Consider the following 15,000-nt stretch of genomic DNA (forward strand, 5'->3'; position numbering starts at 1 on the left):
CTTCAAAGAGCAAACAAGTTTCAGAAAGGGTAGAGAATGTAACGATCAAATTTTTAGTCTACGACATATAGCTCAACAGTGTAATGAACTAAAATAACCTCTTGTTTTATGCTTTGCATATTTTGAGAAGGCATTTCATAGTATTTCACTTTGCATGTTAAAAAAAGTTCTTAGGCACTATGGGGTACCAGAAAAGATTGTAAATAAAATGGATATGTATAAGGGAACTTCTTGTAGGGTAATGGTTGATGGTAGTCTTACAGATGCATTTTAAGTATAGACTGGAATACTATTGAGTACAAAGTGGAATACTGTTACCTCTACTGTTTATTATGGTAATTGATTATGTTATGAACCCGGTAATGCAAGAAATGACTATCGGCATTTAATGGAAAGGGTACCACAGATTATGTGATCTTGAGTACGCAGATGATAAAGTTCTAATTGCCTCTGCAATGGCTGAATTGCAGGAAATGATTGATAGGTTAGTACTGGAATGAAGAAAGGTTGGATTGGTGATTAACCAGAGGAAGACTGATGTCAGGCAGATTCAGAGTGGTGATCAGACAAATGCTTTATCGGAGAAGTAATGTTACCCAACTCAAGCTCTTTCAAATATTTAGGTACCATCATTACCAGCCATGTATCACTAGTTACAGAATTCAGAGAATAGGAAGGGCAGAACAAGCAATGTTCATGCTAAAAACAGTTTGGATATCAAATTAAATATCAGTTCACAGCAATATCAAATTATACATTTCACTTGTAAGATCGATATTAACTTATGGGCACCAGCCGTGGTACAGCACTGTAACAACTGATGCAAAATTTCGTGTCTTTAAGAATAAGGCATTAAGAAGGATTTTAGGAATCAAATGGCAGCAGCATATAACAAATGCGGCAATTTGCGAGGTGGCTGGGGTGCCCAATGTGACCAATAGTCATATTATCAAGGTAGAGATGGGTAGGGCATATTTTAAGAAGGGAAGAAGAGTTAGTCCAGGATGTACCTGAATGGATGCCGTGGTAGACCAAGAGTAACATGGCTGATGAAAATGCAGAGGGAGCTTGGATCTGAGAATTTGATTGAGCTCAGAAAGACGGCACAGAAAAGAGACATATGACATGAATTCACCATGCATTCCGTGGGTACCAGGGGATTAAGATAGAATGAGGATAGATACTTTAAGAGCAGTTTTTTCTAGTTCTATCACACAGGTAAACCCTACGCACTATAGGGCCTACAAGTTTCGTTTGTTGTATACATTCTTAGGTATATAGAGTATCATAGAACGTATTCCGCGTTAATCAATTCCACATTATCGAAGCACTTGGAAAACAAGAAAATCTTCATTTTCTTCTTGAAACCCTGAATATCTTCAGTCGTTTGGATGTCAAGTTAGTTAGTTATATTATCTTGGGGCCGCATGTATGAAAGCTCTGAAACCTACAATAGAGGTACATCTTGGTTCCAGTAACTTGATATCACCTGTAACTATTTTCGTGTCAACATGATGCATTGGCTGTATGACGTGTAGCAATTTTCTTAGATATTTTGGACGTCCAGTTCTGATATCTTGAGTCACTGTGCATAACTTAGCCAATGTAATTCAATTAGTATAGGAGAAATCCTTTCTCGGGTGGGGCACCTTATATCAATCATTTGCCTCTGTTTATTATGTTTGGTAATTTCTAAGTTGCACTTTGGGTAGATTGTAATAGACAGAATTACAGTAGTCATTTCTGGTAATAAAACATTAAACAACAAGTCTCCTTACACATTCTTCATACAGATAATTCATTAGAAAAGCATTATTTCCAAGGTTATATCCAGTTATTCTTATTATATTAATTATTTGAGCACTGAGAGACAAATTACAGTTAAGTGATACACGTAGGTCATGAACTCTACTAGATATCTGGACAAGGTTGTTATTAAAATTAATTTGGATGTCACCTAAGTTTCTTATTTTTTACCATTACCAAAAACAGTTTTATTTTCATTTAATTTTAGTCGTCTAACTAAAACAACGTAAAACGTGGTTTAAAGTTCCAGCGGAATCATTATCATTTATGGTGAAGGAAATTGTGTATCATCTATAAATAGTTTAAAATTCATTTTAGGTCTCTGCAGTACTTTTGATAGACCTGTAGTATACTGTAGATACTGTAGTGGTTCATATGATGAGCGAGAGTTTCTAATTTGTAAACAGCAGTTTCTGTCAACCAAGTAATCTTTTAGATATTCAAAAGCTTGATTTTCAATACTGATGGACCGTAACACATCAAGGAGCAGTTCATGCAAACCTACATTAAAATCAGCATTAAGATCGAGTAATATTAAGATTACCACATATGTAGTCATCCATCATTTCCAACATATCATTTACTACAGAGTATATAGCTGCCCCTGTAGAATATAATTGTATGTATGTTGATCGACAATGCTTCGATTCTTTCTAAATGACTAATTTGTTGGCAAGATGTATTAGTAAAAAAGGGGAAGTAACAGATACAAAGTCGCTAGAGAGTTATGGGGTCTTTTGACTGGCCAGATAGTACTACATTGGATCCTTCTCTCTGGTTACGGTTCATTTTCCCTTTGCCTACATACACACTGAATAGTCTGGCATATTCTTTACATATTCTCCTCTATCCTCATACACCTGACAACACAGATTACCAAACAATTCTTCATCACCCAAGGGGTTACTGCACTGTAATTGTTCAGTGCCACTTTCCTCTTGGTAAGGGTAGAAGAGACTCTTTAGCTATGGTAAGCAGCTCTTCTAGGAGAAGGACACTCCAAAATCAAACCACTGTTCTCTAGTCTTGGGTAGTGCCATAGCCTCTGTACCATGGCCTTTCACTGTCTTGGGTTAGAGTTCTCTTGCTTGAGGGTACACTCGAGCACACTCTCCTATCTTATTTCTCTTCCTCTTGTTTTGTTAAAGTTTTTATAGTTTATATAGGAGATATTTATTGTTGTTACTCTTCTTAGAATATTTTATTTTCCTTTTTTCCTTTCCGCACTGAGCTATTTTCCCTGTTGGAGCCCCTGGGCTTATAGCATACTGCTTTTCCAACTAGGGTTGTAGCTTAGTAAGTAATAATAATAATAATAATAATATATAAGCACATAGACTTAAAATTGGTCCAGGACCAGTAACCCAGGTTGTGGGAGAGAGAACTTTTAAAAGATCATAAGACTGAGAGAACTTTTAAAAGATCATAAGACTGAATCTTTAGCTTCAGAGTCAGCAAACTGAAATGCAAGGAAGAGTTTTATCAAATATTAACTAGAATAAAGACTGAGATGGGTCATAAAAACTACGATAAACATTTGGTCTTTGGAATAATATTTAAGCATTATGGTAATAAAGAAAGGCTACCAATAAAAGAGGTATGAATTCCGTCCTTCAAAATAGCATGTAATGACGTTGATCTAATGTATTTACAAAGGGACTTTCCCCAATTTTAGGAGGTAGCCAACATCAAACAAAAGAACAAAAGGGGACCTATCCTTTCTCCGCTACTCCCAGCCTGATGAGAGATTTAGCCAAGTTTGGCTAGTACTGCTAGGGTGCCACGCCCACAATCCCCCATTATCCACCACAATTAAATTTCAGGCGCTGAATCCCCTACTGCTGCTACCCCCGCAGTCACCAAGGCAACCGGAGGAAGCAGCAGGGCCTACCGGAACTGCATCACAGTCGCTCGCCATTCATTCCTATTCCTAGCTCTCTTGCCTCTCTCACATCTATCCTCCTATCACCGAGAGCTTTATTCACGCCATCCATCCACCCAAACCTTGGCCTTCCTCTTGTACTTTTCCCATCAACTCTTGTATTCATCACCTTCTTTAGCAGACAGCCATTTTCCATTCTCTCAACATGGGCAAACCACCTCAACACATTCACATCCACTATCTGCTAAATCATTTCTTACACCTGTTATCACCCTTAACACTTAGTTCCTAACGCTATCCAATCGAGATACACCAGCCATACTCCTCTGACACCTCATCTCAAACACATTCAATTTCTGTCTTTCCGTCACCTTCATTACCCACAACTCCGATCCATACATCACAGTTGGTACAATCACTTCCTCATTCAGAACTCTCTTTATATTCATACCTAACCCTCTATTCTTTACCACTCCTTCCACTGCCCCCAACACTTTGCATCCTTCATTCACTCTCTAACGTACATCTGTTTCCACTCCACCATTGCTGCAACAACAGAATCCAAGTACTTAAACTGATCCACCTCCTCAAGTAGCTCTCCATTCAACATGTCATTAAACCTCGCACTACCCTGCCTTCTCGCGCATCTCATAACCTTACTTTTACCCACATTAACTCTCAACTTCCTTCTCTTACATACCCTTCCAAACTCTCACTAATAAACCAAGATTCTCTTCCGAGTCTGCAACCAGTACAGTGTCATCCGCAAACAACAACTGATTTACCTCCCATTCATGGTCACTCTCGTCTAACAGTTTCAATCCTTGACCAAGGACTCGAGCATTCATCTCTCTCACCACTCCATCAACAAACAAATTGAACAACCATGTCGGCATCACACATCCCTGTCTCAGGCCCACTCTCACTGGAACCCGTTCATAGCTTTTGTAACACAAGCGGCAGAAAATTTGATTATTTGTTTCCCGTACGGTCTTATTTTCTGGAACATATCGTTAGTCTGACGGCCATAACAAACGATCTTGTACACTGTAATTTAAATCCCAGACATGCCTTAAAAAGGCCTTGGTGGCCATAGCTATATAAGTAACAGCTCTCCGTGAGCATGGTGGCTTTCAGATCGTAAGTGTCCTGATTTAAATTACTAACTTTGCGGCCTAAATATCTTCTTTTTAAAATATTTGAGTAAATATATTCTCATTTTATTTTTATTTGTTCATTACCTTTCTTGTAGTTTAATTATTTCCTTTCTTTACTGGGTTGTTTTTCCCTGTTGGAGCCCTTGGGCTTATTATAGCATCCTGCTTTTCCAACTGGTGGTAGCTTGGCTAATAATAATAATAATAATGATAATAATAATAATAATTTCTAGTTAAATACATGAACCATATATTTTCCTACTCGTTATCTTGTGTTTTATACATTCCTGACCATGAATGTTGGGGAAAACAACCTGTTCATGAGATTTCCTAACTTCCCTTACTAAGAAGCTTTTAATTAGTTAAAAAAAAAAAAGCCAGCTGGTGATTATGTCATACAAAGAAGAAAAAAAAAAAAAAACAGATGGAAACAACCATGCACAGTACCCCAGTCTTCCAAAAGTAGAGAATGGAATAGAGTTCACATTTTTCAAAGCCAAACTAGTCAGCACTCGTCCATTTCTTATTGCGAATTCCATTTCGTTATAAACTAAAAGAATCATATTTCAAGCAACATTTGAGAACGCTGGAAGGAGGGAAATTGACCACTGTTAAAGAAAACAAATTATTTGGAAAATACATAAAGTTATATTGTTAATGCATATGTAGGAAACTTTTCAACAGGGAAGGTAATGATAAGTACCGAGTACAGTGTTAAATACGAATTTTTTTCAAATTTAACGCAATAAAATGATCCACACTTTCATCACAAGTTTAAGATTGATAATGGGATCTCAAAAACGAGCTCAGAGGTAATGACAAATTAATGTTATAATGACTAAAAGAATAATCTATCAAAGAACATTTGTATCTTTTCAGGAAGCACATTTATTAAATACACACACACACACACACAATATATATATATATATATATATATATATATATATATATATATATATATATATATATATATATATATATATATATATATATATATAACTTTCCTGACTATAGCCGTTTGTAGCTTAACAGGATTAGTCGTCGACAATGATACATTATTGAAGATCTTGGCAGTGTTACCAGATATGGAGATTTATCCCTAGATTTGGGAATTTTGGATGTCTAATGGGGATATTCTATACAAATTTCTATGAAGAAGAAACAAAGATGAGTAAACTTTTATAATGTAGCCATTAGTTTACTTGCACTTATATGAAGTATAGTGAGTGATTTCTGTATTAGTAAACCCTACATGATCATAGGAAAATATATATGGAAATGGGAATTTTATAGTTGCTTTGGGAATTTTTCATAATGAGTTTAGGAGAGTTTTAGAATACCCCCTCTGGCAACACTGGAACTTGGTAGTTAGCGAAGTGGATGGGCGGAGTTTTCAAAAACCGATGAGGAAAAAGATTTTGCATTATACCACATGAAATATATAACAATGATGACAAATCAATATAAAAAATTTCAACTAGCCTTTCCTGAAAACCAAAATCTAGTCTAAGCTGATCTAAGACATTAAATTAATTCCTTGAACTTACCTTTTGGAGCGTAGGCCTACAGCTCGCCAGCAGACTCCTGTGCAAGATTAGTAAATGTCATTTTGATTTGATGATGCCATTACTTTCTCAATAACTTAAGGGAATCGAGATACATAGCATTATGGAAGCGTTTCTATCGCAGCCTTTAAACAATAATAACTTTGAAGGCAACATAGTATCATTATCGGGTTGAATCTACCTTTAAATTAGCTTTAGCAATATTTACCAAAAATATTTTACGTATTTTATGTACTGTAGTTCTTGCTATTAACACTAATATTACTGCCCATCACTCCCATCTCCATACACGTTTCCCAAATTCAAAATAAACTTCTTTTGCAAAACATTTTCACTGGCAAAAACATATGAATTTACTGTCCATAACTTGACACCTTCCCTACATAAATCGCTAGATTTGAATAAAATAAACTAACGGAAAGTTAGTGTACTCTAGATGATCACTAGATATCGACACTTAGAAACGAGCTCTGTTAATTGGTTTGAAACACATGAATTATTATTAGTTTTTTATTATCAAATATTACATTATTCAATACACCAAATAACATTAAACTGTAATCAAATAAAATCGCTTTATATGCCATACAACTCATTCGAGTAATATCTATTACAAATCTGAAATTAAGCATACCAATATCGGCATAAATTACTTTAATTGAGCTTTAGGAAAAGGGAGCACAGTCATGGCAAGACTTAAAGAAAACGACAAAGTGAAAACTCGATTAGGGGTGTATGTAAGATAGCGGCCACCAGTGTAGGCCTAGGTATCATTATGACTAACTTAGAATACGGCAGTGTAAAGGGGGTTGCAGGCGGTTAGCTATGTAGGTAAGGGCACGGCTTGTAGGTTAGGTTAGGAGGGGGGGAGGTGAATTTGGGTTAGTTAATGTCCATTTTTAATCAACACACGAGGAACTGGCCGCTGTTATACAAAGGCTCCCTCGATTAAAAACTAAGATTAGATAAAAAACAAATCTTTAAAACTAGCTGACGGTAACAATATGACCTCCCCATTGACTGACTAGGTAATCAGAATAATTAAAACACCCCATTGACTGACTAGGCAATCAGAATAATTGACACAATGTAAGGCTCCTCACATACGTCTTCACAACGCAGACACATGGCGTAGACTAACGTCCAAACGCCATCACGACAACGGAAGGAAGTTTAACTGACCGTTACTGAACGACAAACTGATTGTTACTAAGGAATTTTTTTTTTTTTTATCAAAGATGCCGTGTATTTTTTCTTGACATTGATGTGTTCGGGAGATGATTGAAACAATCTTAATTCCATATTTAAATATGTTAAAAAAAAACATGATTAAAAGGTGAAATTGAAATCATTCTATTTGGCAACCAAATTGGTGAACTGCTTGTTTCCAATGCTCGGCTCTTCGTTTACATTATTTCCCACAGTGTACTTGGGTTAATGATTTATTTGCATATCTTTATCAATAGGTTACAAAAGCCTTTATCCCACTTTATTTTCTTCCATTTTCTGTCCAATTCTCTTAACTTTCACTTCAAAATGCAACTCTGCAAATTTCTCCGAATTCCACCACGCCAGTATAAGAGGGCGATTCTTCATCGTCAAGACTTTCAAAGACTACGGATTTGGCTTTATGGATTTTGGACAAATGAGGGAAAACGCTGCTGTTAGACTATATGACGTATAATAAAGCTAAAAGGGTGGGCAGCAAGATGGAAGAAGGGAATTGGGAACGGAGATAAAGTACTGCAGAATCTGACATGAGTTCGATAGCATAAGTTGAAGCATTCATCTTCCTAAAAGTCTATAAAGGAATAATCGGAATAACTATATATCAAAATTGCATTAAGCTTTGATACATTTCGAACACGTTATTTGCCCACAAATCATTTTCTGATAAGCGTTTTGAAATTACCACTCGAAGACGTACCTTTCTTATTGAAGACTCCAATATCATGTTATGGTGGCCTATTGATAACGTTCCTGCCTCGTGTTCTGCTGGACGGGAGATTGACTCCTGCGCAAACTTGATAATTTCTTGTGGTGGCTGCAATCTCACCATCCTTGTGAGCTAAGGATGGGACCTATGGGAAGCATATAGATCTAACTTCTGAGTCATCAGTAGGCATTGCATGGTCCTCCCTGGTCCTAGCTTGGGTGGAGAGGGGCTTGGGCGCTGATCATATGGATTTATGGTCAGTCTCTATGGCATTGTCACTGTCCCTTGCCTCTGCCATTCATGAGTGACCTTTAAACCTAATTAATTTTTAGCTAGCTAATCAGGGCACTGACAATTATGAGACTAAAGCTGGTCTCTTTAGTTTTGTAATTCGGGTAAAAGGGCTAGAATATATTTTTCCTTAGGCTTGATTATCTTCATTCCTGAAATGGATGGTTTCAAAGGCAGTGGGTTTAATATGGCTTCATCTTATTAGTTCGTTTTTTGAAAGGCGAATCTTATGAGAGTTTCTTGAGGCTTACAAAACCAAGAAAGAAAAGAAACATGGCAGGTCAAAATTAGCCCTGGGCACTTGTGGTGTCTCAATCTGAATGCTTAGTGCGGGATAATTATCCCTGTGATGTTATTTTTTGCGGCTTCCATGTCTAATATTAAACGAAGTTTTTCCTATTTCATCATTTCTGGGTCTTTCATCTGTCTTTGGAAAAGTTTGCAGTTTCATTTAGGATGTTTTGAATTATTGTGTTAGGTGTTAACATGTTCAAGATATTTGAAGGCGTACGTCCATATCGCAAAAAAACATGTTTTTTAAGTGATATTTTATGTGAAATTCATTCATGTTCATAGTCACATGAAACTATATTAATCTCAAAGCGTACGTCCATATTTAAAAAAAAAATATTTTACTTTTTCATGTAATATTTTATGTAAAAATCCACTCATGTTCATGGTCTTTATATAAAACTACATTCATCTCCTGATTCTTGTTTAAATTTTTTATACACGTTTATGACCTACCCCCACCCAAGCACTATATAGCCAGAGATTAAAGCCGGCGTTGGAGATCAATGATTTTCTTCATTTCCCCTGTTGTGAGATTTAAATCTTATCACTAAACGAGAGGACGTTCATTAAAACGATGTGTTTCGACATCTGTCTTTTTCGTTTCTCTGCCATCTGCCTTTGTTCGAACAGGATGTTTGACCTTGCTTTAAAGATTATGTCACTCTGGTTTAATTTGTTATCCATATCCAAGTTTATTTTAACGTCCGTTGCAGTCCTGGCTCCTCCATTGAAAATGGACAGAAAAGGAAACTGATACAGAGTTCAAGGTCAAAATCAGTTCAGTTTTTTTTTATAGTTGGTTAATTTGGAGGAGCTTTTAACTAATTAGTGCTTGTGGCAGCCAGGACGGACCCTCGCCCGGGGGAATAAGAGGTTTGCTACAGATCACATTTTGGTCCTGTCAACCAAAACGATTGTAGAAACCCGTGAATACCAACTTAGCTCGCTTCACACGAATGGATAATTTCCCGCGCCGAAATGTTTCCGTTCGTTAGAGGGCATGTCTTTAGTCGAGAGGATTTTCCCTGACCGGTCTTGTAGTTTCTATGAAGTCGCTATACTGGAATAACGCCGGTTACCAGTGCACGCGGCTAGTAAATAACAACAGCTCGGAAATTCTTTCGAGCGGCCAGCGTGTGAAGGTCCTCATTGGTCTTCATTAATTTCTAATCCGCGCAGAAAAATCGCGCGGCATCAACCCGCTCGTGTGAAGCGAGCCTAACTTTGCCACGTAAATTGTAGAGTGAGGTGCCAGAGTTCTCTTCCCCAATTAATTGTTTACCCAGCTTCTTGCCAACACATATTTACAAGAGCGTGACTGCGGTCGATTGGTCGAGCCTTATATTCAGAAATCGAAATCCGGGCCTCGCAGTTGCCAGCTCAGCTCACCATTATTATATCTAAACGTTCATCTGCTTTAAAATACTTTTTAAGGAAAAAATATTCCAGCGATCTCATCGTAACTATCTCAGGTTGTTCCTCCTTATATGAATATTTTATATCTCGGTCCATGGAAATTCTAAAGCTTTCTTAAAAAGACCGATTCATTTTCCCTATTTAATTGCTATTCCATCAGGTTCTCTGACGATGTATTGAAACGGATTCTTTTAAAGAAGTGAATAGTAAATGTATTTGAAAAACAAAATAACGAAGGTTAGTTTGTAGAGTTTAGCGTATACATGGAAAGCAGTCTCTACCTCTCTCCACTGCCCAACTATTTGTGTGTGGTAGTTATTGCTCTTTGTATGATGTTATACTTCCATGTCTTGGAATGATCTCAAGGGGAATTTATACTTATAGAAGTGACTCTTTCTAGATTCATATAGATTTATAGAATGAGTATCGAGGTGCCAGTTTTTTATTTTTTTTTATTTTTGATTCTAGACTCATTTTCGAAGTTCCGGGAAATTAATCCCACTAACATCACCGAAAATGTTTTTAGAGATCTTGGGAAATGAATCGGAGAGAGAGAGAGAGAGAGAGAGAGAGAGAGAGAGAGAGAGAGAGAGAGAGAGAGATTGTCCCGTTACTTTACCTATCTAAAAGTCTATTTTTGCATGTGTTAATCTAATATTATATTATATTTTCTCTCATCCTTTTAGGTCATATCTTTCCTGAACTCTCTCTACAAAATGTTCGATACGAGGATAGAAAATTACGACGTATATAAAGTGGAGACTATTGGCGACGCTTACATGGTTGTGTCTGGGCTTCCTCATCCAAACGGTAAAGTTTTATGCGTCTGTGCTTTTCATGCTCTTGCACATATCAGCATGCATGCTTGTATGCACTTAGAAATCCATGTCTTGTGAACCTTCCTTTTGGATGAATTTTACTTTATTCAAGTTTTGAAGGGTTTGGGAAGGATCATATAACAATGTGTGATAGAACAGGGGCCAGAACTAATTCAAGCAATCAATGTCCAGCGAGATCTTCTTATACACCAATGGGCAATTCACTTCTCTGAAATGCAGCTTCTTTTCCTTATCGAAGACTACAAGAGAAGACACTAGACAGGATTACTTATTAAGGAACATAGCTGGAAGGGGCTCTTACTCACTTACACGATGGAACGAACAGTAATCTGAAAAGTTTAACTACCATAAAGGTTTTTTAAGAAGTTGTTGGTACTTACGATCGCTCAAAAGTTTTGGATGCCTTTTCAATAACTTCCAGACTGTAAAGCATTATACTGCCAGAGAGTTCTCCCAGTCTATAGATAATTTTTGAGGAGTATTTTCTTGTTGATGTTGACATTTCTTAAGTAAATATAGAATAAACATGAAGTTAAACATAACAATTTTACAAATTAAAATATTATAAGATAATTTTCTTTAGAAAAGATACATATTTCATTTTTCAATAGATTTGACGCTATCACGATCTCTGCAATGCACTACTTATTTAAGAAAATGCTGAAATGTGATAATAAATCAATAAATGAGAGTAGTTAGATTTTTAATAGTTTTTTGATGAAGTAATATGGGTCGAGAAAACGCTTGACAATGTCCTTTAACATTGTAATGGAAAATAACCTGTTTACTCACAAGTATTTGACTAGATTTCTCAGTATTTTTATGGCCCCTAGTCCTTACCACTTAGTTATATTATTCCATTTAAAGGCTGAGAGGAGATAGGTAACATAACATCATTTACACTCATTGCCACTAGGCTAAAGTACTCCAGGTGCATGTTCATCCTGTGGATTTATTGACATATTCAAGCCTTTCTTAGTAATGGATGGAAACAATGCATTCTAATTTCTTTTAAAACTAAAGCTCCCATACTACATGCTGGAGTTATTTTTATACCTGGATACACTGTTAAAAAAAACCGTAATTTTAATCGGAAATTCTCCGTAAAAAAAAAAAAATATACTGTTCTCAGCCATATAGCAGTAAAATACAGGCGAACGTAATTTTACCGTACTTTGTTATAATATTTTACGGGTTGATGATCGCAATATCACTCCTTTACGTCAATATATCCGTTTTTAAAACGGTAAAGATACTGGAATAAATGCTACCGGGCATTAGCCGTTTATTTTATGGCAAATTTTTAACAGTGTACAGTAAACTTCCAAGGCAATTGTTGTTGTGCTCTATGGTGGTAGTTTGTATTACAAAGATTCCATTACCTTCTACATGGGACCCTTAACGACTGAAAGCATCATTCAGCTTGTGTCCTTCCTTTCGTAAATTTCTGCAACATTACAGATGATATGTCTTTAAAACACGTAAGGCATCATCTCTTCCACACTTAATATCGAATGTCATCTTCGTTGTAGTTTGCAAAAGCTTTATCGTAAAAAACCATGAATTATCATTAACATACCATGTTGAATTATTGTAACTTACTTCTGCATGTAAGGTGTAGAAATCTTGTGATGATGTCTACTTCTTACTCCTTCTATGGAGGAAATCTTACACCCGGTTTTTAAAAACCGTAATTCAATATCTTACCATTTTCGATATATCTGGTTATTATCACCACTAAAGTGCTTCTATACAAACATACCATAGGCATTATAATCTATCCAAGTCTTCCCTTAACCTTTGAATGCCTCGACCACTTGCTTTATTGTCATACAAATCGTCTTTACACTTTTCATAAAATTTCCATATCACAATCAGAGCTAAACCTTTGTAAAAGTTAGTTTGCCATATTTCGAGCGGGGTTTAAATACAATATTCGATTTCGTCAGCAGATCTTGAGTTCTAGTAGAATCGTAACATATGTAGTGAAAGTTTTTAAAAATTTGGGTTTTCCGAAATTATCTGAGCTTCATCTATTTCTTATTCGTACTTGTTATTATCATTTTCATTTATATTAGACTTCCAACTTGCTAAAGTATTTCTTTTTGCACCAAGATGATGTTTAAAGTTTGTTCAAGTAAGATTATAACCTTTAACTGTTTTTTATACCAATGTACATCAATGTGTATGCATTTCAATATCACCTTTTATCACCTTATATCATTTGCACATCAGTATCTTAATTATTTCAAATGAGTACACAAGATTCCCCTCTGTTCGTTATTTCCCCGGAAGAGGAACCCATTGGCCAGCCGATAGCTAAATCCTCTGTCACGCTCACCCAATCAGTTGGCCTTTCCCTTCCGAGGAATAACCAATATCAATCAAGGCAGAAATTTGCTGGTAAATTAGTTTCAGATTATCTATGGGAAATATCAGTTATTATGCATTAGTAATTATACAAAAGAAGGTGAAACATATATCTCTTTTTGGATTGATGTTTCAAAAAGTTTTGCGGATTTTTTTTTTCTAAATAAATTGTTTTTCGTGGTATTTTGAAGATTATATTCTTTTTTTATATTTAGAGTGGTGTTTTAAATGGAAAATTTACTTCCTTTGTTTATTTCTGAGTATTAATTTCTTCTTAGGTGAGCATAATTTTCTAGAAAGCTTCCTAAACACTTTTATGGGCGATGTTACGAAATAACGTAAATGGATGAAATGTCAGACTATTTGTTGTTGTGGAGGTCATGAAAAAATAATCTCATTTGAAAATTCAAAGATCTGTATCAAAATGTCATCTTGCAGTGTGTACTTAAGGGGAGAAATGGTGTTTTTTTTTCCACAAAGAAAATAACTACAAACAAAATGACATCTCATTCTATTTTTCACTTTATTATTATTATTATTATTATTGTTATTATTATTATTATTATTATTATTATTATTATTATTATTATTATTATTATTATTATTCAATTACTTGCTAAGCTATAACCCTAGTTGGAAAAGCAGGAGGCTATAAGCCCAACAGGGAAAATAGCCCAGTGAGGAAAGGAAGCAAGGAAAAACAAAATATTTTAAAAACAGTAACAACATTAAAATAAATATTTCCTATAGACTTTAACAAAACAATAGGAAGAGAAATTATATAGAGTAGCGTTCCCGAGTGTACCCACAAGCAGGAATCAAGGGCAAAATTAGTCGAAGATGATAATTTACACCCCTTAACTCTTATCTCTGTATCTTGACAGGTCACCGGCACGCGTCAGAACTGGTTAATATGGCGCTGGACTTGATTGAAGGCGCCGAGCAGTATAGAATTCCACACCGGCCGGATCGAACTCTTCAAATCCGAGCTGGAATCAATTCCGGTCCCTGCGTCGCTGGTAAGGAATCTCGAGCACCATTCCAACAAGAATGCGGACTCTTGTCACAAAAGATAATGATCAAATTCCGGTTCTTATTTATTGTCTTATAAATTTGTTATTCTAGATATATTACTTTTCGACTGATCTGTTTGCAATAACCAATAGCGAATGTGTTCTCTCATTGGCTTCTTGTGAATGTGTGTTGGTTCTTTTAAGTTTCTTCCATTTGCTTTTCCTTTTTTTTTTTTTTTTTTTTTTTTTTTTTTTTGTCGTGATCATAATTAAACTGAGACTTCTAGACCTCACTTCGTTATTATCTTTCACGGGTGTGTTCGGTGTCAATGATCTTAGATGTCAGGATGCCTGAAAACTTTAAATCAATCAATCAATCACGGGTGTGCGACCGTAATATAACTCTTTTACGTCAATATAACCGCTTT

The 15,000-nt window shown here is 35.8% G+C and overlaps 1 protein-coding gene across 1 annotated transcript in view; it reads left to right on the forward strand.

The window, feature by feature from the left end:
* The window catches only part of LOC137644956 (uncharacterized), a 91,729-nt gene that overhangs the window by 68,533 nt on the left and 8,196 nt on the right, over window positions 1–15,000 (forward strand). Inside the window, exons 11-12 of the mRNA XM_068377832.1 lie at window positions 11,037–11,160; window positions 14,444–14,578. Of these exons, the coding sequence (XP_068233933.1) occupies window positions 11,037–11,160; window positions 14,444–14,578 (259 nt within the window). The remainder of the gene's footprint in view (window positions 1–11,036; window positions 11,161–14,443; window positions 14,579–15,000) is intronic.

Source organism: Palaemon carinicauda, chromosome 8 (assembly GCF_036898095.1).
Source record: "Palaemon carinicauda isolate YSFRI2023 chromosome 8, ASM3689809v2, whole genome shotgun sequence".
Lineage (NCBI taxonomy): Eukaryota > Metazoa > Arthropoda > Malacostraca > Decapoda > Palaemonidae > Palaemon > Palaemon carinicauda.